At 38.0% G+C, this 25,369-nt stretch overlaps 1 protein-coding gene across 1 annotated transcript in view; it reads left to right on the top strand.

The window, feature by feature from the left end:
• The window catches only part of P5CS (Delta[1]-pyrroline-5-carboxylate synthase), a 150,810-nt gene that overhangs the window by 78,241 nt on the left and 47,200 nt on the right, over positions 1-25,369 (top strand). Inside the window, exons 8-11 of the mRNA XM_069823601.1 lie at positions 1,628-1,796; positions 8,448-8,657; positions 13,834-13,985; positions 17,787-17,924. Coding sequence (XP_069679702.1) covers positions 1,628-1,796; positions 8,448-8,657; positions 13,834-13,985; positions 17,787-17,924 — 669 coding nt within the window. The remainder of the gene's footprint in view (positions 1-1,627; positions 1,797-8,447; positions 8,658-13,833; positions 13,986-17,786; positions 17,925-25,369) is intronic.

Below are 25,369 nucleotides of genomic sequence, written 5' to 3'. Positions count from 1 at the left end.
GCCAAGGCCATGCTGCAAATGAAAACTGTATTGTTAACAACTTAAATATCATATTTAATACAGTAATAATTTAATAATAAGAAGAAATGCGCACAAGTGTGCAAGAGTTGATTTGTTATTATTCTTTGCTGTATTCTCTAATTGACTTGATTCTGTTCTTAAATTTTATTATGTGATATCTTTCGCAGAGCTGATCACAGAGTTCGCACAAGCATTCCAGACTAGGAGAGTGGTAGTGTTGGGTCTTGCAGAGTTCCTACTCCACACAGGTGGTCTTCTATAGCTACTGCTTAACGTTTACCCATTCATTTCATATTGCAGGAGGCCAAGGCCATGCTGCAAATGAAATCTGTATTGTTAACAACTTAAATATCATATTTAATACAGTAATAATTTAATAATAAGAAGAAATGCGCACAAGTGTGCAAGAGTTGATTTGTTATTATTCTTTGCTGTATTCTCTAATTGACTTGATTCTGTTCTTAAATTTTATTATGTGATATCTTTCGCAGAGCTGATCACAGAGTTCGCACAAGCATTCCAGACTAGGAGAGTGGTAGTGTTGGGTCTTGCAGAGTTTGTAGTGGTAGCCGTGGGTCGCCAGACTTGTTATTGTATGTCGTAGTTCTTGGTTGGGTCCTGCCAAGTTCTGTCGGTCATCGCGTTCGTGCTATAGAAGTCAAGCCAAATCTCGTCTCTTTTCTGTCTGCTTTCCGCTAGCAGTCTGGTCGAATTCTCGGTAGATGGCAGTTTGTACCGTAGTCTTCTATTAAGAAATTTTCCCTCGCCAACTCGTAGGCTATTCTCGATGGCGCGTGTTTTGAGATCCCGAGAGCTGCTTTTAAGAACCGCACTTTGACGTTTTCCATAGTTCTGAGATCTCTTAGGCTTAGGTTGGTCCATATGATGTCAATGCCGTAGGTTATTATCAGGACAATTTTTGCCTCGAAGAGTCTAATAGCAGTGTCCAGGCTGAGCTGCCTTACATTCTTAATATCAAATATTGCCTTGATTGCTGATGTTGCCCTTTCTTTGACATGGATCCGGAAGGACTTTGTCGTTGTTTGCAGTGTTACTCCCAAATATTTAAACGCGTTGGTGACTTTTAGTGGTTCATTTTTGTAGTAGAGCGAGTAATTATTTAATTATGTCATTTTCTTTTTATTATTTGCTTGGATTGTCTGGCAAGCTTGCCCATCTGTCTGTCTGTCTGTCTCCTACCTATATATTTACTTATTTATTCATTTATTTATTTATTCGCTAAATATTTTTATACAAATATCACGCGATTTCCCACCTAGTTGGTTAATTCTTTCGCCTGTAAACCCTTGTGATACTAGCTATGAAAATATTGCAGTGACAGACAGTCCTGATTGGTTTAATTTCAACGGATTCTAAAGGCAGGCGCTCAATAATATTGACTCTAAACGGTGTAAATGAATTCTGAATGTTTTAACGAAAGCAAAAAAATATCTATAGACGCAAAAATTTCTCCATAAAAACATTTTTTAGTTCTCTTAGATATCGACATGTAAGTAAATTCCAGAATGTTAGGAAGTGTGGTTGCTACAGCTACTGCATGTTACGAAGCATATCTCTTGTCAGTGTGTTTACTTTATTTCCGAAGGTAAAATCGGCTGCCTGGGCGCTGGACCACGGGGTATGTGTTGTAATCTGCAATGGCATGCAGGACAATGCCATAAAAACTATCCTTGCTGGCAGGAGGATAGGAACTTTCTTCACTGACTCGGGCACCGATGGCGCAAACGCCTCTACAGACGTTCTTGCTGAGGGCGGTAAGCTTCAGAGGAAGTATATTATTATTGTTATTACGAGCAGCAGCAGCAGCAGCAGCAGCAGCAGCAGTAGTAGTAGTAGTAGTAGTAATAGTAGTAGTAGTAGTAGGAGCAGCAGTAGTAGTAGTAGTAGTAGTAGTAGTAGTAGTAGCAGCAGTAGTAGTAGTAGTAGTAGTAGTAGTAGTAGTAGTAGGAGCAGCAGTAGTAGTAGTAGCAGTAGTAGGAGCAGCAGTAGTAGTAGGAGCAGTAGTAGTAGTAGTAGGAGCAGCAGTAGTAGTAGTAGTAGTAGTAGTAGTAGTAGTAGTAGTAGTAGTAGGAGCAGTAGTAGTAGTAGTAGTAGTAGTAGTAGTAGTAGTAGGAGCAGCAGTAGTAGTAGTAGCAGCAGTAGTAGTAGTAGTAGTAGTAGTAGTAGGAGCAGCAGTAGTAGTAGTAGCAGTAGTAGGAGCAGCAGTAATAGTAGGAGCAGTAGTAGTAGTAGGAGCAGCAGCAGTAGTAGTAGTAGTAGTAGTAGGAGCAGTAGTAGTAGTAGTAGTAGTAGTAGTAGTAGTAGTAGGAGCAGCAGTAGTAGTAGTAGCAGTAGTAGTAGTAGCAGCAGTAGTAGTAGTAGTAGTAGTAGTAGTAGTAGTAGTAGTAGGAGCAGCAGTAGTAGTAGTAGTAGGAGCAGCAGTAGTAGTAGTAGTAGTAGTAGTAGTAGTAGTAGGAGCAGTAGTAGTAGTAGTAGTAGTAGTAGTAGTAGTAGGAGCAGCAGTAGTAGTAGCAGTAGTAGTAGTAGCAGCAGTAGTAGTAGTAGTAGTAGTAGTAGTAGTAGTAGTAGTAGGAGCAGCAGTAGTAGTAGTAGCAGTAGTAGGAGCAGCAGTAGTAGTAGGAGCAGTAGTAGTAGTAGGAGCAGCAGCAGTAGTAGTAGTAGTAGTAGTAGGAGCAGTAGTAGTAGTAGTAGTAGTAGTAGTAGTAGTAGTAGTAGGAGCAGCAGTAGTAGTAGTAGCAGTAGTAGTAGTAGCAGCAGTAGTAGTAGTAGTAGTAGTAGTAGTAGTAGGAGCAGCAGTAGTAGTAGTAGTAGTAGTAGGAGCAGCAGTAGTAGTAGTAGTAGTAGTAGTAGGAGCAGCAGTAGTAGTAGTAGTAGTAGTAGCAGCAGTAGTAGTAGTAGTAGTAGTAGTAGTAGGAGCAGCAGTAGTAGTAGTAGCAGTAGTAGGAGCAGCAGTAGTAGTAGGAGCAGTAGTAGTAGTAGTAGTAGTAGGAGCAGCAGTAGTAGTAGTAATACTAGTAGAATACGCCTACTATATCGTTATCGAACTTTTATGGTCTTCTTAAGCTCGTTATGTCTAAGCTTAGGGCCTACTGTTCATTATTATCATTATTATTATCATTATTATTATTATTATTATTATTATATTTTTAATTTGTTATATTTCGGAAATACTCGGTTTTGTTTGGAAATATGAGCGAAATGTTTACTTTTGCTCGAAATAAAGCTATTTGATATTTATAACAGTAAAACATACGCGTCACTTACATCAACTACATCACTGAGTAACGAATATAACATTACATGTTAATTATGTAGTAAGCATCAATCAGGTAATCTTCCAGCAATAGGGGTCCAGAGCACATAGGCTTACATTACCGAACATAGCCCTGTACATAGGCCTATATTGTTATTAAATTTTGAACATTTTCTTACGACTAGCATATTGTGAGTCTCTCTATATTCTAACGGAAAGATATGTGTCCAGGACCTCTATTGTGGGAAGATGGCGATCTCGTCGTTACTTACTACATAATTACTCGTACCGTAACAATTTCACAATAATTTCAATTGAAAAACATTTAGTTCAACTATGTGAATGCACATCGCCTGAAAATAAAAATATGAATTCAATAGCTCATCTCCCTAGATATCCTTCACTTCCATTCTACTGTTACTTACTATGACTTTTAAGGAACCTGCAGGTTCATTGCCGTCCTCACATAAGCCCATCATCGGTCCCTATCCTGTGCAAAATTAATCCAGTCTCTATCATCATATCCCACCTCCCTCAAATCCATTTTGATATTATCCTCCCATCCACATCTCGGCCTCTCCAAAGGTATTTTTCCCTCTGGTCTCCCAATTAACACTTTATATGCATTTCTGGATTCGCCCATACGTGCTACATGCCCTGCCCATCTCAAACGTCTGGATTTAATGTTCCTAATTATGTCAGGTGAAGAATACAATGCGTGCAGTTCTGCGTTGTGTAACTTTCTCCACTCCCCTGTAACTTCATCCCTCTTAGCCCCAAATATTTTTCTAAGAACCTTATTCTCAAACACCCTTAATCTCTATTCCTCTCTTAAAGTGAGAGTCAAAGTTTCACAACCATACAGAACAACCGGTAATATAACTGTTTTATAAATTCTAACTTTCAGATTTTTGACAGAAGACTAGATGACAAAAGCTTCTCAACCGAATAACAGGCATTTCCCATATTTATTCTGCTCTTAATTTCCTCCCGAGTGTCATTTATATTTGTTACTGTTGCTCCAAGATATTTGAATTTTTCCACCTCTTCGAAGGATAAATCTCCAATTTTTATGTTTCCATTTCGTACAATATTCTGGTCACGAGACATAATCATATACTTAGTCTTTTCGGGATTTACTTCCAAATCTATCGCTTTACTTGCTTCAAATAAACTTCCCGTGTTTTCCCTAATCGTTTGTGAATTTTCTCCTAACATATTCACGTATCATGGAAAAATGAATATACTATATCACTTTTACAATAATTTCAATTAGCAATAAGATAATTTCACTTTTGCACTTAGAAGTGGAAGTGACCGATTTTAAATGGATCGGTAATAATTGTAACACGTACAGAATGTTGGATATGTTCGTTTTTATTACAAAAAAGACAATGAAAATATTGACATTAGTATGATATGGAATTATCCGGGTTTTATTGAAACCCTGATTTTCCCATAATGTTCCTCATAGAAATTACCGAGATAGAATAAAAACAATAACATATTCGGAAAGATGCCTCTCTTAACATACCGAAATCGTAAAAAAAAAACTGATTTTTTGTTTTCGGTGAAAATGATAGGTTGTGTTCGCAACCTCTACAATCATGAAACACTCTGTAAACTCTACAAAGAACCAGAAGCCTCTGTTGTGTTTAAACTAAAATACTATAGTGAGCCGGACTCAGCCAACGAATTGTAAATTAATCTATTCCAAAGAAAGTGCTATTCAGCATAATAATTATTGGTGGTAAGAGATATATTCGTAGAGAAACCAAGAAGTAGGTGGATTGATGCAGTGGAGGAGGATACAAAGGAGATTCTTGGCACACGGCTTTGGAGAAGGATAGCGCAAGATACACAAGAATATTTGAGAGGTTTGAATGGTTTGATGAAGGAAGCCAGACCCGACATCGGACTAGCCTATAGCGCCTTAGAAGAAGAAAGATTGAACGTTATTATTATAGTTCCGAAACGTTGAAGATGTTAAGCTTCAGTACTCGTTGAAATAGCCAAACCACTGCTGAAGACTAAAACCTCATAGACCTACATTTCTAAGGTTTAAAGAATATTAATTGGCCAAATTAAAAAAATTAAAGTGAACACTTTCTATGCACTTTCCACTTAAAAACCGACACGTGGATATAATGTCACGGTGTCTAGGGAAAGAATGCTGTATTTCGTCATCCATTTCTATTTTCATCTGCAGGGGACGGTCTCCGAAGGTAGTTTTCATCCTCTCATATTTTTCATTGTTAGAATTCTTCTTTCTCTTGTACCCATTATTCTCAATTTTCAGTAAACTTTTCCCATATATTTTACATCTTCATTCGCAATTTTTCCGTGCAAAGAATGATGGTTATTCCCGCCTATTCCCACAACCATTTATTTCTGCTTTATTCTTGAATACGAATAAGGGCTTGCTCCCTTGCTGGAGAGAGTTGATTCCGAGGATTTCGAAGGAATATGTGTTTTAAGGTTTTCTGACTTCGAAAAAGTAGTTCTTGTATGCTTTTTTGTACCCAAATTCAATCGACAATGTATTCAATATTAATATATATTCATTTCATCTAGGTAAAGTAATAGTGAACTATATATATATATATATATATATATATATATACATACACATACATACATATTAGTTGGTTATTTAACGACGCTCTATCAACTACTAAGTTATTTAGCGTCGATGAAATTGGTGATAAAAGGTGGTATTTGGCGAGATGAGGCCGACGATTCGTCATAGATGACCTTGCATTCACATTACGGTTGGGGAAAGCCTTAGACATAGTGTATAATAAGTACATGTTTTAAAGTTTCGTGAACATTTTCGTGGTTGAAACGTAAAAACAAATGTTCATATAATCAATAGACTTTTTTTTTGTTTAGATAATGACTACAAATAAATTTCAAATAAATCGTATCGACGGAAAGCTCGTCATTTACTCTTTAATTTACATGTGCGTTTAACTTGTCTATCTTCAGTCATCTCAGGGTGGATTTATCCCATAAATTGCAACGTGTCCATAATGCGTGTGTTCGTTTCATTTGTAATGTCTGCTAATACGATCACATTTCGCCTTCTTTCGATAAATTATTGTGGCTCAGATTAAATGAGAGGAGAAAGTTACATTCCCTTTCTCTCTTATACCGAATTTTGCACACCTCTGCTCCCTCTTACTTATCTGTCCGATTCCACAATATTTCTCGCTATCATAACTTAAATACTCGGTCACAATATGATAACACGCTAGAAATACCACTCCACACATCATCTCTTTATTCTTCATCTTTCACTGCTGCTACTTCTCGTCACTGGAATTCAAGGGCTGCCGAACTTCAATTTCTTTAAATGTAAATTAGAAAAATATCTTATGATGAGTTGCCAGTCTTAACGCGTTGCAAATATTTAATGTAATGTATTCCACTGTACTTATTTTTATTTTTGTTTCTTATTTTTATTGTGTAATCATGTAAATCGTGTTTATTTATCACTTAACATCAATATGTATCCTACCGTATTGTATTTTATTATTATTATTAGTCTATTTTTTATTGTGTACATTTTATTCAATTGTCGGTTTCTGGTTTAATTATGTGAATCCTACTTACTTGTTATCTAATACTAATATGTGTTCCAATGTGTTTGTTTCTATTTTTATTGTGTACATTTTTTTAAATTGAATTATCGGCTTCTGTTTTTATGTGATTCGTATTTGATTCTAACAAAATTAATATGTTTTCCACTATGTTTATTTTTATTCTATGAGGTAAATTTTTATGTAACTGCCTCTTTTGATCTCATTATGTACCTAAATCGGATCAGTATGTAATTACTTAATTCCGATCCAGTTGTATGTTCAACTATGTAACCAAATTTTAATCCTGGTTGAGTGTAAGAGAAGGCCTTACGGCCTTAACTCTGCCAGGTTAAGTAAAACCATTATTATTATTATTATTATTATTATTATTATTATTATTAAGTTATTATTATTATTATTATTGTTATTATTATTATTATTATCTTTTACGGCTATTGAGTTATTGGTATTGAACGATGTTATGTACCAGCGTGACTTACATTTTGTGTCTAGCGCAGGATTTATAAAATTCCTGTAATTGTGTTAAACGTTTATGCTGTGGTTGGATTTATTACGATATTTATATATTTGTAAGGAATCGATTCTTATGTATAAGAATAGTGAATATGAATGAGAGTGGAATAGGCCTATATTTAATGCAATTTGTGCGTTGTGTTATTAATAATTATTTTTCTTCATATATTTATTAATTTATCTGTACAAGTATTTACACTGGAGTTACTGTATTTTATCTGAATTCATTTTTGGACAGCTTCAGTTTAATCCATAAGAAATACATTAAAATGATTCATCCGTTTTCTCCCATATGTACTTTCCCAAAATAATGGAGTCGTCCAACTGTTATAGATAGTTTGAAGTAACTCGTTGCCGTTGTTAAGCAATACACTATGTATCTCGTTGCCGTTGCTAAGCATTAATATTATACGTATTTAGTTGCCGTTATTAAAAAATAGCATAGGCCTACGTATCTCTTGTCGTGCCTAAGAAAGTGACGATAATGTTGAAATTTTCGTAAATTCTTCTCCAATGGACCTCGAGAGCATTAACGTTTCACTTTAAGAATTCTTTTCTCTGTATTCGCCATTGGCAAAGTCTTCAGAGAGTTAGATTTCCCCTTTCATTTCTCTTTCCCTTTCATTCAAATAAAGTTGAATCACAGTCTACTATATACAGTCACGAAGTTTGAGTTATGAGGGTGCTAGAAACAATAGACTGTGACGGTACCATTTTGCATTGCCTGTAATGAGGCGATATTAGCGATCCTAGTGGTGAGCAACTATCTAATGTTTGCATATTTACTACGTATTGAGCTTCGCGACTGTATATACTAGACTGTGGTTGAATTGAACCTTCGAAATAAATGAGAGCCTTTTATCCACATCGCTCTTCAATTATGCCATTATGGCCTACTTTAAAGTAAACGAAACTGACAAGACAACCACTTGAAACATTATCCAATGCATTGCATGAATTCCCTTCAATTAAATTAGGATTTATATTCTGTATCCGCTGTTTCTTTCCCTCACTCCATGCCTTACTCCATGCAGCTAGAAATGGCAGCCGGATTCTACAGGGTCTTGCTCCAGAGGAACGTGCGAGCTGCATCAACACGCTGGCAGATTTGCTCCTGAGCAAGCAAGAGGATATCTTGGACGCCAACAACAAAGATCTGGCGGACGCCACGAAGAGCGGACTAAACAAGCCTCTACTATCCAGACTGTCTCTCACACCCGCCAAGCTCAAGGGTTTGGCTACAGGTAACGTAAATATATGCTGAATGACCTCAAAAATACCAATAATTTTTGTTTGAACATGCGTAGGTTTACGATTCGCTCACTCATGAGACCAGAGGAAAACGTGTTCAGAAATATTATACAACAGAATGAAATGAAGTACTCGTATGTACAGCTCTCGCGAAAGATGTGAAAGCCTTGCGACCGTTGAGATTTAAACGCCAGGTATCAGTTCCTGGTCATGAGTAAGTCCACTTGCAAAACATTTATCTCTGTCATGTTCGCTTCATACTAGGTGCATGTAGCGAATTGCTTTGTGTAACATTACGGAAGTTTTAAAAATATTCACTAGCATTTACAAGTACAACAGGTGTGTGTATTTAAATTGTGTATATAGCATAGTTAAAGTGTTTATATATTGCAATTCTTAAGGAAATGGCTCCAGTTATTTCAAAATTAAAAGGGAAGAAGCTTCATATTCAAACCAAAGAAGTTATAGTTTCATCACTCTCCCATCCTTCTCTATCCGCTGTTTCTATCCCTCAGTTCTTATCTTCCTCCTTCTGCTGTTTCTTTCCCTCACTTCCCATCTTTCTCTCTCAGCTGTTTCTTTTCATCACTCTCCCATCCTTCTCTATCCGCTATAACTTGCCATCAGTCCCCGCCTTTCTCCCTCTGCTGTTTCTTTCCCTCACTTCCCATCTTTCTCCCTCTGCTGTTTCTTTCCCTCACTTCCCATCTTTCGCCCTCTGCTGTTTTCTTTCCCTAACTTCCCATCTTTCTCCCTCTGCTGTTTCTTTCCCTCACTTGCCATCTTTCTCTCTCAGATGTTTCTTTTCATCACTCTCCCATCCTTCTCTATCCGCTGTAACTTTCCCTCAGTCCCCACCTTTCTCCCTCTGCTGTTTCTTTCCTTCACTTCCCACCTTTCTCCCTCTGCTGTTTCTTTCCTCATTTCCCATCTTTCTCCCTCTGCTGTTTCTTTCCCTCACTTCCCATCTTTCTCCCTCTGCTGTTTCTTTCCCTCACTTCCCATCTTTCTCCCTCTGCTGTTTCTTTCCCTCACTTCCCATCTTTCTCCCTCTGCTGTTTCTTTCCCTCACTTCCCATCTTTCTCTCTCAGATGTTTCTTTTCATCACTCTCCCATCCTTCTCTATCCGCTGTAACTTTCCCTCAGTCCCCACCTTTCTCCCTCTGCTGTTTGTTTCCAATCTTTCTCCCTCTGCTGTTTCTTTCCCTCATTTCCCATCTTCCTCTCTCAGCTGTTTCTTTTCATCACTCTCCCATCCTTCTCTATCCGCTGTAACTTTCCCTCAGTCCCCGCCTTTCTCCCTCTGCTGTTTCTTTCCCTCACTTCCCATCTTTCTCTCTCAGATGTTTCTTTTCATCACTCTCCCATCCTTCTCTACCCGCTGTAACTTTCCCTCAGTCCCCACCTTTCTCCCTCTGCTGTTTCTTTCCTTCACTTCCCATCTTTCTCCCTCTGCTGTTTCTTTCCTTCACTTCCCATCTTTCTCCCTCTGCTGTTTCTTTCCCTCACTTCCCATCTTTCTCTCTCAGCTGTTTCATTTCATCACTCTCCCATCCTTGTCTATCCGCTATAACTTGCCCTCAGTCCCCGCCTTTCTCCCTCTGCTGTTTCTTTCCCTCACTTCCCATCTTTCTCTCTCAGCTGTTTCTTTTCATCACTCTCCCATCCTTCTCTATCCGCTATAACTTTCCATCAGTCCCCTGCCTTTCTCCCTCTGCTGTTTCCTTCCCTTACTTCCCATCTTTCTCCCTCTGCTGTTTCTTTCCCTCACTTCCCATCTTTCTCCCTCTGCTGTTTTCTTTCCCTCACTTCCCATCTTTCTCCCTCTGCTGTTTCTTTCCCTCACTTCCCATCTTTCTCTCTCAGATGTTTCTTTTCATCACTCTCCCATCCTTCTCTATCCGCTGTAACTTTCCCTCAGTCCCCACCTTTCTCCCTCTGCTGTTTGTTTCCTTCACTTCCCATCTTTCTCCCTCTGCTGTTTCTTTCCCTCACTTCCCATGTTTCTCCCTCTGCTGTTTCTTTCCCTCACTTCCCATCTTTCTCCCTCTGTTCTTTCTTTCCCTCACTTCCCATCTTTCTCCCTCTGCTGTTTATTTCCCTCATTTCCCATCTTTCTCCCTCTGCTGTTTCTTTCCCTCACTTCCCATCTTTCTCCCTCTGCTGTTTCTTTCCCTCATTTCCAATCTTTCTCCCTCTGCTGTTTCTTTCCCTCATTTCCCATCTTCCTCTCTCAGCTGTTTCTTTTCATCACTCTCCCATCCTTCTCTATCCGCTGTAACTTTCCCTCAGTCCCCGCCTTTCTCCCTCTGCTGTTTCTTTCCCTCACTTCCCATCTTTCTCTCTCAGATGTTTCTTTTCATCACTCTCCCATCCTTCTCTACCCGCTGTAACTTTCCCTCAGTCCCCACCTTTCTCCCTCTGCTGTTTCTTTCCTTCACTTCCCATCTTTCTCCCTCTGCTGTTTCTTTCCTTCACTTCCCATCTTTCTCCCTCTGCTGTTTCTTTCCCTCACTTCCCATCTTTCTCTCTCAGCTGTTTCATTTCATCACTCTCCCATCCTTGTCTATCCGCTATAACTTGCCCTCAGTCCCCGCCTTTCTCCCTCTGCTGTTTCTTTCCCTCACTTCCCATCTTTCTCTCTCAGCTGTTTCTTTTCATCACTCTCCCATCCTTCTCTATCCGCTATAACTTGCCATCAGTCCCCTGCCTTTCTCCCTCTGCTGTTTCCTTTCCTCACTTCCCATCTTTCTCCCTCTGCTGTTTCTTTCCCTCACTTCCCATCTTTCTCCCTCTGCTGTTTTCTTTCCCTCACTTCCCATCTTTCTCCCTCTGCTGTTTCTTTTCCTCACTTGCCATCTTTCTCTCTCAGATGTTTCTTTTCATCACTCTCCCATCCTTCTCTATCCGCTGTAACTTTCCCTCAGTCCCCACCTTTCTCCCTCTGCTGTTTCTTTCCCTCATTTCCCATCTTTCTCTCTCAGCTGTTTCTTTTCACCACTCTCCCATCCTTCTCTATCCGCTGTAACTTTCCCTCAGTCCCCGCCTTTCTCCCTCTGCTGTTTCTTTCCCTCACTTCCCATCTTTCTCCCTCTGCTGTTTCTTTTCCTCACTTCCCATCTTTCTCCCTCTGCTGTTTCTTTCCCTCATTTCCCATCTTTCTCCCTCCGTTGTTTCTTTCCCTCATTTCCCATCTTTCTCCCACTGCTGTTTCTTTCCCTCACTTCCCATCTTTCTCCCTCTGCTCTTTCTTTCCCTCATTTCCCATCTTTCTCCCTCCGCTGTTTTTTTCCCTCATTTCCCATCTTTCTCCCTCCGCTGTTTCTTTCCCTCACTTCCCATCTTTCTCCCTATGCTGTTTCTTTCCCTCATTTCCCATCTTTCTCCCTCCGCTGTTTCTTTCCCTCACTTCCCAGCTTTCTCTCTCAGATGTTGCTTTTCATCACTCTCCCATCCTTCTCTATCCGCTGTAACTTTCCCTCAGTCCCCACCTTTCTCCCTCTGCTGTTTGTTTCCTTCACTTCCCATCTTTCTCCCTCTGCTGTTTCTTTCCATCACTTCCCATCTTTCTCCCTCTGCTGTTTCTTTCCCTCATTTCCCATCTTTCTCTCTCAGCTGTTTCTTTTCATTACTCTCCCATTCTTCTCTATCCGTTGTTTTTTCCCTTACTTCCCATATTTCTCTCTGCTGTTCCTTTCATCACTTCCCAACTTTCTCCCTCTTATGTTTCTTTTCATCACTCTCCCATTCTTCTCTATCCGTTGTTTTTTTTTCCCTTACTTCCCATATTTCTCTCTGCTGTTCCTTTCCATCACTTCCACACCTTTCACTCACCGCTTTTCCTTTCGCTCACTCCTTATTTTCTCTCTCTGCTGTTTCTTTCCCTCACTTCCCCATCTTTTTCTCGCTATTGTTTCTTTCTTCACTCCAGCTTCTTTCTCTATCTGCCATTCATTCCTTTGTGTGTACCAAATCTCTCTCTCTTTCTCTCTCTCTCTGGTATTTCTCTCTTTCTGTCGTATATTTCTGTCTATGCCGTATATTTCTTTATCTGTATTCTGTTTCAGTTGTTTTCTTTCTTTTCCATCACTATTACCTCCTTTTATTGTCTTGATATATGATAAGTCGTTTAATATTTTTGTGCGAGATCGTGCGTATTTGCTTGTTTTCCGCACAGAACCAATACGCGGTAAGTGTCAAATACCACATTCAGTATTCCCAACGTAACACACATAACAATTTCCCTCTTCTTACCGCTTAAGCGCGACATTCATTTTACTGCTTTAGGCTTTTAACATATTATTTTTAGAGACGTTTAACATAGTAATAATTATAAATTGGAAACTTACCACTGCAATTTCACCTATATTGCAATGTTAATTATTGTTTTTAAATATCTGCAAAAATTAAGTAATGTCTACTACTCCACGAAACTTATTGCATTCCTGATACAAGTAACATTAAGGAAGCCGCCAAAAAAATCAACAAAATTCCAGATGCCGATGTTATTACTGCAATATGTTATATAAATAATATTGTTAAAATATTAAAATGAAAAATAAATCTTTACATAACCTTACCGTTTGTTTTAAGTTCGCTTTTATAGACTGGGGCAAAAAAAAAGACAGACGTATATCACGGCCTGCTGGAGTATAGTAAACACAGAAAACATTTTATAGCAACAATGTTGAAGAAAGATATTTTGGGTTCCGAAGTTGCCGGAGATTTCATTGCAACTACTGTTCGCGCAACTTATCTGGGCAGCTAAAAGAGCGGGGAAGCGGGGTGTAGCGAGGTTGCTTGTAGCAGTAGCATGGTAGGAGAGGGAAGTAGAGGGGCAGCGAGAGAGCACTAGGGAACCCAAGTGCCTAGATAAGTTGCGCGGACAATAATTAGAAATTCGTCTTTCAGGTATGTAATAAACGATCTTCGCACAAAATAATGTACAATACACGAGCGGTATGTTTGTTTTCATGTTCTCGGAAATTAAAAAAGCTCAACTACGTTTCGCTTTTTCAATCTTTTCCTCGACCATGAAAACGTCAACATACCGCTCTTGTAACGTATATTACTATTTTGTTTCATCCAACAACCCTTCCTTTCCTTTCCTCAATCTCTTTCGCGTTTCTTTCTTCTCATTCCGTACCTGTGGTTGTATCACTGCGCAGGACTACGCCAGATAGCGGAGTCGAGTCACACCAACGTGAACCGTGTGCTGCGCCGCACGCGCCTGGCGCCCGGTCTGGACCTCACGCAGATCACAGTGCCCATCGGAGTGCTGCTCGTCATATTCGAGTCTCGTCCCGACTGCCTGCCCCAGGTGCGGCGAGTAGGGTTCCAGCAGAACAAAATTGAGTTTGATCAGCTTGGCCGAGAGGGAGCTTGAGTAGTTCGGCCCTGTGTGCACCGTCACACTCACGAAGCTGGAGCTTCAAACAAATTCCATTCCTTACCATTTAACTGAGGAATTCAGACCAAATTAAAACAATTAGTGCTATATTCATAGTAGAGGAGGCAGGACCTATCCTATGACCGTATCATGTGCCGTGGCTATATGACCAATGGATATATAGGGGGAAGATAAGTTTTAGTCTGACAAGGAAGGCTCACCAAGTGATAATGGATTTTCACAACGATTTTTCTCCCATACGTTCCATTTGAAATAAGAAACCTTTCTATAAATTTCTACATCCGGAAAAGGCCTAGTTTTCGAGATATAATTTTTTCAAAATTTTCAATCCAGAGCTATAACAACTAATGCAAACAGTGCTATGTGCTATACATATCAGGCAATAAATTTCATCTAACTGCATACCGTACAGTTAAAACCTCCTTATAGGTATATGTTAAGTATAAGTTATGAAAATGATATATCACATAATTATATAATATTCATGACATTGAATATAGAATAGTACGTATATGAAAAAACGATAAGAAAATGTGAACATAGCTGAAATTATTCACTGTACTGACCACATCACAGTAGTGGAAATCGTTGTAAAAATGCTCAAACACAGTGCGGAACTTTGCACCACGAACATTTAAGAAAAATAAGTTTCTCGCAGTCAGCTTTAGAGCAGTTTATTGCGATTATTTTGAAAAATAATATCTCGAAGGCTAGGCCTTCTTCGGATGTAGAAATTTATAGGGAGATATCTCATATATAAAATGGAACGTACAGGGGGAAAATCATTGTGAAAAACCATTATCACTAGGTGAACTTTCCTTGTCGATAGATTTGTATAATATCAACCATCCTTAAACAGACTTTATTTCTGATAGCTTACTCTTTCCCCTCTGGCACAGCTCAAATGCCAGGCTTCGTCTTCTCATTTGTAAATAATGAGTAAAATTTAGATAAAACAGGAGAGTGATTAATCATTATTCATGAACGATGCTTTTTTCTTAATACCTAAGCCAAGGGTACCTCAGGAAATAATAATAATAATGCAATTCAAATTAATTTCAGAATACACATATTTTTGTCCTCAAAGTGGTAGATATGGAAAGAATAATATTCTAGTCTATTAATAAAAAATCGTCAGTCAGTTAGTACGTCAATCAGTCCATCAGTTCCCAAGTATATTATTGTTCAGTCAACTGTCCGAAGACAGGTCTGAACCTCGTAAGTGATACAAACATGGTACCACTTATGAGGCAATAAGCCAGGAGATAATTGTGCTAAGGTGGCCAGTACCTTTCTCCTTCCATTGCATACATCGCAGTCTAGCTACATATTACACTAATCAGACTTCAGATGTATGTAAACAATTATTGTTCTTCCTCTGTCATACCGTCAAGTGAGATGTACTTGTTTGATAATAGATATACATACCAGACAGAACCTCAATCAGATGTATTAGCAAATATATAGGCCTAATTATGCCATCATTTTAATTGGCCAGTTAATGAATGTAAAAGTCCTAATATTATTTAACAGTAAGTCAATTAGCCTTGATTAAATATCAAATACAAACTGCTCAGCCATTTATACCCGAACTCTCACTTTCTGAAGTAAAAATTGCGATATAAAATCTGAAAAAGTACAAATCTCCGGTATCGATCAAATTGCAGCAGAATTAATACAAGAGGGTGAAAGCGCATTATCTAGCGAAATTTATAAGCCTTTACTTGCTATTTGGGAAAAGGAAATTATATTAGAACAATGGAAGGAGTCCACAATTGTACCTATCTTTAAGAAAGAAGAAAATGTAGCAACTTTCGAGGAATATCACTTTCTTTACTTAAATTATCTTTTACATAACGACGCTCGCAATTTCCGAGGTTATATCAGCGTCACCGATGTGTCGGAATTTTGTCCCGGAGGAGTCTTTAACATGCCAGTAAATCTATACCATCGACCAGGGTCGGATCGAACCCGCAACCTCGAGCACAGACGACCAGCGCTATACCTACTGCGCTACCCAGGCTGACCCCACTTTTGTTGACGTCCAGTATTCTTTTGAGAAGATTAACTCCATATGTACCGTAGGTGAAATTATTGAGGATCGTCAGAGTGGTTTTAGGCATAATAGATCGAATATTGATAAGATTTTTTGTATTCGACAGATATTGGAGAAAAAATGGAAGTATAAGGGTACAGTACACCAGTTGTTCATAGATTTCAAACAGGCATACCTATTACTCGGTTATGAGAGAAGTTCTATATAGGCCTAATATTCTTATTGAATTTGGTATTCCCAAGATACTAGTTCGATTAATTAATATGTGTATCACTGAAAAATACAGCAGAGTCCGTATAGGCCAGTTTCTGTCCGATCCTTTTCCAATTCACTGCGGGCTCAAACAAGGAGATGCACTATCACCTCTAGAATATGCCATTAGGAAAGTTCAGAATAACAGAGAGATTTTGAATTGAACGGGTTACGTCAGCTAGTTTGCAATTGAACGGGTTACATCAGCTAGTTTGGAATTGAACGGGTTACATAAGCTAGTTTGGAAGTGAACAGGTTACATCAGCTGGTCGTCTATGCGGATGACATGAATATGTTAGGAGAAAATACACAAACGATTAGGGGACACATGGGAATTTTACTTGAAGCAAGTAAAACGATAGGTTTGGAAGTAAATGCCGAAAAGACAAAGTATATGATTATGTCTCGTGACTAGAATATTGTACGAAATGTAAATATAAAAACTGGAAATTTATCATTTGAAGAGGTGGAAAAATTAAAATATCTTGGAGCAGCAGTAACAAATATAAATGACACTCGGGAGGAAATTAAACGCAGAATAAACATGGGAAATGCGTGTTATTATTCGGTTGGGAAGATTTTGTCATCCAGTCTACTCTCAAAAATGCTGGAAGTTAGAATTCCTAAAGCAGTTATATTTACCAGTTGTTCTGTATGACTGTGAAACTTGGACTCTCACTTTAAGAGAGGAACAGAGATTAAGGGTGTTTGAGATTAAGGTGCTTAGGAAAATATTTTGGGCTAAGAGGGATGAAGTTACAGGAGAATGGAGAAAGTTACACAACGCAGAACTGCACGCATATTCTTCACCTGCCATAATTAGGAACATTAAATCCAGGCTTTTGAGATGTGTAGGGCATGTAGCACGTATGGGCGAATCCATAAATGCATATAGTGTGTTAGTTGGGAGGCCGGAGGGAAAGAGACCTTTGGGGAGGCCGAGACGTAGATGGGATGGTAATATTAAAATGGATTTAAGGGAGGCGGAATATGACTGTAGAGACTGGATTAATCTTGCTCAGAATATGGACCGATGACGGGCTTATATAAGGACGGCAATGAACCTCCGGGTTCCTTAAAGCCGTAAGTAAGTAAGAAGGCCTAAGTCTTGATTAAATATAGTGTAGTTTTAACATTTTACAACTAAATTTTAATACTTGTATTTTTAACTGTTTCAATATTGTTGTTGTAACAACAAATTGAAGGGTACTGAATTCCTAAAAGGACCTCAAGAACAGTAATCGAAAAACGAAGTTATATCATTTAATATGCTGGAATCATTTTATCAGCAATTCTGTCTATTGCTGCAGAACATGTGAATAAGAGACCAGAAGTTGAAGTCTTTCTTGTTGCTCATACAAAGCACGCTAATTAATAAGAACTGACACTCATTTGTTCCACAGGTCGCTGCACTGGCAATGAGCTCTGCTAACGGATTGCTGCTAAAAGGTGGCAGTGAGGCGGCCCACAGCAACCGAGCCCTCATGGACCTCGTCAAGCAGTCGCTCGAGACTGTGGGCGCCGCCAACGCCATCTCTCTCGTGAGTACAGAATTACGCCACTGGCTATGAAGCAAGATATGATGTTAACTGCATACATGCTCTCTCTCGACACGGTACGTACAGCGGGGGCGGTAAACTGCATACACGTTTCCAGTGTTGCCGCGACCTACTCACGAACATCAGGAAAAAATTCATCGAAAAAACAGGAGATAACAGTAGATTAATTAACGATTAATTTCCTCATTCTATTATATTAATTACAAAACAATGTATACTAGAAAAAGATGATACTATTGTATTACTACACAATACATCCCCACCACTGATATGAACAATTTTGCTACTGTAACTACAGCCATCTCTAGTCAATTTATGTAACTAAGTCCGTCAACACGTCTGCTGTCGAAAAATCTGAACGTTAGAATTTATAAAACAGTTATATTACCGGTTATTCTGTAAGGTTGTGAAACTTGGACTCTCACTTTGAGAGAGGAACAGAGATTAAGGGTGTTTGAGAATAAGGTGCTTAGGTAAATATTTGGGGCTAAGAGGGATGAAGTTACAGGAGAATGGAGAAAGTTACACAACACAGAACTGCATGCATTAATACAATACACCTGACATAATTAGGAACATTAAATCCAGACGTTTGAGATGGGCAGGGCATGTAGCACGTATGGGCGAATCCAGAAATGCATATAGAGTGTTAGTTGGGAGGCCGGAGGGAAAAAGACCTTTAGGGAGACCGAGACGTAGATGGGAAGATAATATTAAAATGGATTTGAGGGAGGTGGGATATGATGATAGAGAATGGATTAATTTTGCTTAGGATAGGGACCAATGGCGGGCTTATGTGAGGGCGGCAATGAACCTGCGGGTTCCTTAAAAGCCAGTAAATAAATAAGTAAGTAAGTCCGTCAATACGTGCAACAGTACACAAAATATGTTTGGTAGAATTTTTTTCTGTGGATTCTTCGGCAATTTGCATTATCTTTTTTTGTGTTTTTCACTCCCGTTATATTTTGGCCAGTAACTGTAGTTTTTGAGTTTTTGTACGCCCACAAGTTACCTTTGTCGCAATTTCTGAATGTGGACAAATAGACTTAATTATTGCTGGTAAGTGTTCCATAATATTGATCAACAAATTATGTTCTACGTTCTACTACAAAAACAGATTGGTCTCACTTCTGCTTCTTTCGCCTGAGTGCTTTTTCTTTTCTCTCGCCATAGTGTTTATTGTTGTAAAATCACTCGTATAATCTTATTGTTTTTTTTTTGTCCTGAAGTGTCTGATCTTTTCAAATGCTTTGTGTTTCTGCATGCATTTCCAAACCTATTTTTTATCTTACGGGTGGAAGAGGACCGATGCACCAAAATTTAAGAGTTGTTTCTACATTATATATATATATATATATATATATATATATATATATCAAAACTTCTAATACAATTTTCCTTCGATGAAGCACCTTTAAGCAAAAAAAAATAGTGTCTGCCCAATGTTTACAGCGCTCTATTGCCATAACTGCCTCGGAGAAATGATTGATTGCTATACAAGTAGATACGTAAAAATAATGTTAATAGTAATGTACGGTATTGATTCTTTTTTTTTTACAAATTAAACCGTTTAGTTATGAATAAAATGAAATAATTCCGAAAATCGTTAAAATAAATCTTTCAGCGCAGCGGACTGCCGCATGTCACTGAGTACAGCTGAGGAGTAAGGGAAGGTAATGAGTGTAGGCTGCGCTTGTTAGAGGTATTGCAATAGTCGTGATATTTCCAAATGTTTTATACAGGGACATCATTTTATTTTTACTTCAATTTTTATTGTACCTGAGTTTTTTAATGTACTTCACTCCCACCCCTTCTACTAGTGAACTTGCAACTGTTCTCCTCACAGAACCAAGCGTATACAGTCCAAGTCGCCTTAAGGTCGTAGCAAACACAAACAGTATTGAGTTAGTGAGTATAGTACGTTCAAGAAATATGTTCGCGTTTTCCACTGACGAAAGAGCTTTCAATATTGAATCATATTTTCGCACAGGTACTGTCGTCCGTTTGCCTATGTCGCATCACGATTTCCCTCACCCGCAACTGTCTAAAATAACTTAAATAAAAGTAATTAACTGTCACGTGATTTCCCCCCTTTCTACGATTCTACAACATAACCACTTGGACGGACAATATAATAGCATGTCTGAGTAATGTTATCTGTGCGGGTCGGGCAGAGGTGAAGATTGAATTTACAGTACGTAAGGTACTCTTTTATGTAATAGGTGTAGAATTATTTCAACATGAGTTACTAGTACGAAGGACGAAACTGGTAATTGGAATTAGATGCAGTAGTCTATAGTGCGATAATATGCACAAAAGAACTGAAGCCTGTATCTAAATGAATGGACAACATTTTCAAAAATGTGCTTAAATATCCATATTATGATTATTTTTCAATTTAACTTCATTCTCTATATTGTACGCTAATGTGCTGTAGACAGTATAATATACACTGCATAATGAATATGTTCGTGTGGATAACTCAGTTCGTGAGTAAAAACACTTATTGTTAATCTGTACTCTATTTTGATTAAACAAAAAATTAATGAAAATTATTAAATTCAAAATTACGATATTTCCTAATTTACGTAAATGGATGAACTACTTTTCTTCCCTCCTATACCTATTAAAGTGATTTGTTTGTATTTTAAGCCAGAATCATCGAAATTCAATCGTCGAAGGGGGTAGCAAACAGTGTTTCCGGCTCTGAACCATTAATCCAAAGGTATAGCCAGGTTAATATTAAAAATGTTAGTAAAAATAAAATGATGTCCCTGTAGTAACATAACGATTTCGCCTAAATGGTGATTGTTAGAGAAAAAACTTATTCAGATTTTTCAAGTCTCTCCTCACGATCTATTACCAGTTTCATTTTGGTGCAGTGGTTACCTTCCACTCTGTATATTGAGAGAGAGAGAGAGAGAGAGAGAGAGAGAGAGTGTGTGTGTGTGTGTGTGAGTGTGTGTGTTTATGTACTTGCGAGCGTGTTGAAAATCCGAGCATTGTACCACTGGTGACTTTAGTATGCCAAAAAGGCAGGAGCAATTCGGACTTTCGATAAAGAAATCAGTAGAACAGTAGACTCCATGAAAAACAGGAAATCTCCTACTAAATCAGTAGGTATGGCAACACTGCACGTTTCAGTTATATGACCTAAAGGAAGGTAATTTACACACCCCGATGTTGGATATGTAATCTGCACACTCAAACAACCCAGGTAATGAAAACAGGATGTAAATTGCACACAGCTACAATGGCATATATTTACTTTCAACATACACACTATTACAATAGTAACATATTAACCAAAAATTTATATTGGTAGGTGGTATTCTGCTCTCTTAATGAATTCCACTAGGGATATATGCTCCTCATTAAAATCCTTTATATTTCTCTCTATTCTTTCCTCCTTAAGGAGCACTTATTTTTAATTTTTGCACCAGTAGACATCCCTTGAATGTTCACATATATGTCTATTTGAAATTCAATTAACCTGTTTGTAAAAGTATAAATATCTGGATGAGCAGAGTAAAATGTCTTGTTGAATCTAATATGCAAATACGTACAGGCATTAATAATTAATTATACGCTGCAAGCTTTCTGTTTTAGCTGCCCTGATTGATGGAGGAAAGGTAGCATCATAGTCTACATAGCTGTCTACTAAAAAGTCACAAAAGGTATCTAGTCTTTCATCTTGTGGCTTAATGACCACTAAATCAGATACAAAATAGTCGCCAATCTCATGTGAGTTTAAAAATGGTAGACTGAATACAAGTTTTAACCATTTGCCTATTTCAGAATCACGTTTATATTTGTTTATGAAAGCATATTTTTAATCTGACGAAGCCAAAATTGACTTAGGTGGAATCAACATCCAATGACATTGGCCTCACTCCATACAACGTATATTGCAGCATGGATAGCACTTATAAACAACAACTGTGTTCAAGTGCCAATGCTTTATGTTGAACTGCTGCGTAACTTATGCGTCCAAGTCAGTCTAACTCATACAGTACCTCTCTCCTTCCATTACAAGCTGCGTAAGTCAATTGTGCTTGTCACCCGTAACATTGCGTTCGATTTACATGTCATTTATTAAAAAGTAACTCGAGCCATGCTGTGTGTGTGTGTAATTTACATACGACCCCTACCACCTAGGTTTTGTTGCGTGCGCAGATTGCATACGACAAATATATAGCAAAGGTATGGGAAAAAAAATATACCTGAAAAGTGTGTGTAGTTTACCTCCGCCCACGTACAGTGCACTTTACTGAATAATAAATGAACGGAAAGTAGCTTTCATCATAATAGGATTTCCTATTCTAAAATTCTTTTTATTTTCCAATTCATTATTTATTTAAGGTTTTAAACTTTCAACCTTTAACATCTTGCAGAGACAAGTTTTTATTTTTCTTTTTTAAAAATGTCAGGGGATTTGAGAAAATGTGACTCCAACCGAGAGCTCTCTTCCGCTGATCTCTGTTGTTATTTGTTTCTGCAGAAAAATGCTTTAGATATTAGTACCGAGAGGAAGAGCGAGCGAGTAGAGTCACTGAGTGAGCTAATCTTGTATCCGTTTTGTAAAAATGACGTATATTATTTAAAAAATGATTTGTAAGTTATTCATGAAAATGTCGCAGAATATTTTAAAAGAATACCCCAGTTGTCTGTCTGTCTGTCTGTCTGTCTGTCTGTCTGTCTGTCTGTCTGTCTGTCTGTCTGTCTGTCTGTCTGTCTGTCTGTCTGTCTGTCTGTCTGTCTGTCTGTCTGTCTGTCTGTCTGTCTGTCTGTCTGTCTGTCTGTCTGTCTGTCTATCTATCTATCTATCTATCTATCTATCTATCTATCTATCTATCTATCTATCTATCTATCTATCTATCTATCTATCTATCTATCTATCTATCTATCTATCTATCTATCTATCTATCTATCTATCTATCTATCTATCTATCTATTTATTAGAGATAAGGAAGTAAGGCCTTCTCTGCCCCTCTACCAGGGGATTACAATTACAATATGAAGAATAAAATTACAATTGATATTAAATTTATAATTGTAATTACAATAAAAATCAAAGTACGAAAAGATTACCTGATTAATGAAAGCTAGACAATTTATCATAGAACAAAGAATATTTTTGTATTTACTGAATTACAAGTTAAACCTAGAATAACAAAATTCTATAGTGATGAAATTACCCGATATTGAAATACAGTATTTTGTGATAGATTAAGAGAACTATTTACAAGGAACTATGTCTGAACGAGTCTCAATTACTGACCAAGTGCCTAGAAAGTTTGCGTTTGAATTCAACTTTATTTCGACAGTCCCTGATGCTAGCAGGTAGTGAATTCCAGACTCTTGGCAGGCTATTGTGAAGGAGGATGAGTATGAGGAGGTGCGATGGGATAGTATTGTTAGTATTGTTTCATGGCGAGAGCGTGAGTTTCTGATTATGGTGGGAAGAAAGGTCAGTGAAGCGAAACGACAGGTACGAAGTAATACAAGAGTTCAAGATTTCGAAGAGAAAGAGAAGTGTACGTAAATTTCTTTTCTTATCTAGTTTAAGCCAACCTATTGCTTCCAGGGATGGGGAATTATGATCATATTTACGAACATTGCTTACAAAACGTACACACAAATTATGAACACGTTGAAGTTTCGTTTTGTTGTCGCTGGAAAGGTCAGTCAGTAAAATGTCAGCATAGTCAAAATAGGGAAATTCAAGCGTCTGCACAAGGAACTTTCTAAAGGATAAAATAAGTTCATAGAGTGCTGGTTTACAACTACCCCAGGCTCAACTTCAAATTCCGGCGATGGCGAAATTGAATTTGTGGTGGGTTGTGAGGGTTTATCTCGGGGTTCCCTTTCTTTCCCTCATCATTCCACTAACATTTCATAAATATTCCTATTATTATTATCATGTCCATTTTTAAAAACAGAACACCACTTATGTTCGCCCGACGCCGAATAGGCCACCAACCATAGTAGGGGTACCTCGCGATTTGTCCAAAGTTTGGTAAATGGCAGTCGTCATGTGTTCTAGAAGACTTATGACCTGCAGAAGGAATCCTGAGCCCCACAAGATGTCACCCCTAACAGGGACATGTCAACTCGGATCTGTGAGACGGCAGGCCACCTCCAGCGGTATGGTATTCAGGACTTGTAGAGTGGAGAGACAGACTGCACTTAAAAGGGGGTTAAATTAAAATTTATTTTCTTCTTCGCTGTGGATTATTTGAACTAGGCCTAGTTTTGTGAATTTATAATTGAGAAAAATTTCGCTGCATTTGAGCATCATTTACCATGTGTTTAAGCTGATTAAAATTTAAGGTTTTAATGAAGTACTAACAATATAGAAATTACCTGATATTTATTAAATAAATACTTATTATTTAACTTACAATCGATCGTTCTGATGGGAACAGATAAAAAAGTTATTTTTTTTTTCTTTCACCATATTAATAATGTCAAAAGAAGTGCTTACACAAATTTTGGCCACTCGACCGCAAGTACGAGGCCGTCCAGAAAGTGATTTTCCCTGGTGCCGTTTATGGAAAAAAGCACAATTCGACCCTCCCAAGTACTAACATTGTAAGTCACTTTCTTAGATTTTTCAGGAGATGAAAATGACGTTTTAAAATGATCGTGTAAATTAGTGTATACAGATATGTAGAGTAACAATAAAATTTTACATATAATTGGGGAGGTTTAGAGTTACAATGATAGTACTGCGAGAAAAAGAAACAATTTAAGACCATATTAACTAGGACAACTCAAAACCATAAAAAATTGAGTTACAATGTTAGTACTTGGGAGGGTCGAATTGCATAGAAATATTTATTGAAACAGATACAGCAATTGTTGCGCTATTTGTCAACATATCCCCCTCTGGAATTGAGACATTTGTTATACCATGGGATCAATTTTTGTGTCGTAAAAGTCAGCCGCCTCAGATCGGAACCAACGTTTGCCTGCGTCTGCACCTCTCTCTGTCGATCCCATGATATGAGAAATGTCTCAATTGCGATGGAAAATATGTTGAAAAATAGCTCAACAATTGCTGTGTCCGCTCCAATAAATTTGTCCGATGAAAATGTGTTTTTTTTTTGTTAGCAGCCCCTAGCGAACTTACTTTTTACGGCCCTCGTAATTGCGGTCGAGTGGCCAAAATTTGTATAATCACTTCTTTTGACATTATTAACATGGTGGAAGAAAAAAATTAAACTTTTTTATCTGTCCCCATCAGAACGTTTGCTTGTAAGTGTAATACTTTTTTTTTTTTCATTTTGAAGAAGCGGTGTAAACCGATAAGCAATTGAATAAAGTGAATAAAGGTTTAATGGGTCCGTCTGTTTGCTTATCATGTAATGTGTAGCCTTATATTATTAACTAAACCACATTTATTGATAGGATTAACGTTTTCG

This window comes from Periplaneta americana, chromosome 4 (genome assembly GCF_040183065.1).
Source record: "Periplaneta americana isolate PAMFEO1 chromosome 4, P.americana_PAMFEO1_priV1, whole genome shotgun sequence".
Classification (NCBI taxonomy): Eukaryota; Metazoa; Arthropoda; class Insecta; order Blattodea; family Blattidae; genus Periplaneta; species Periplaneta americana.
The sequence above is the reverse complement of the archived record's forward strand: the minus strand, read 5'-3'. Positions and strand labels throughout refer to the sequence as shown.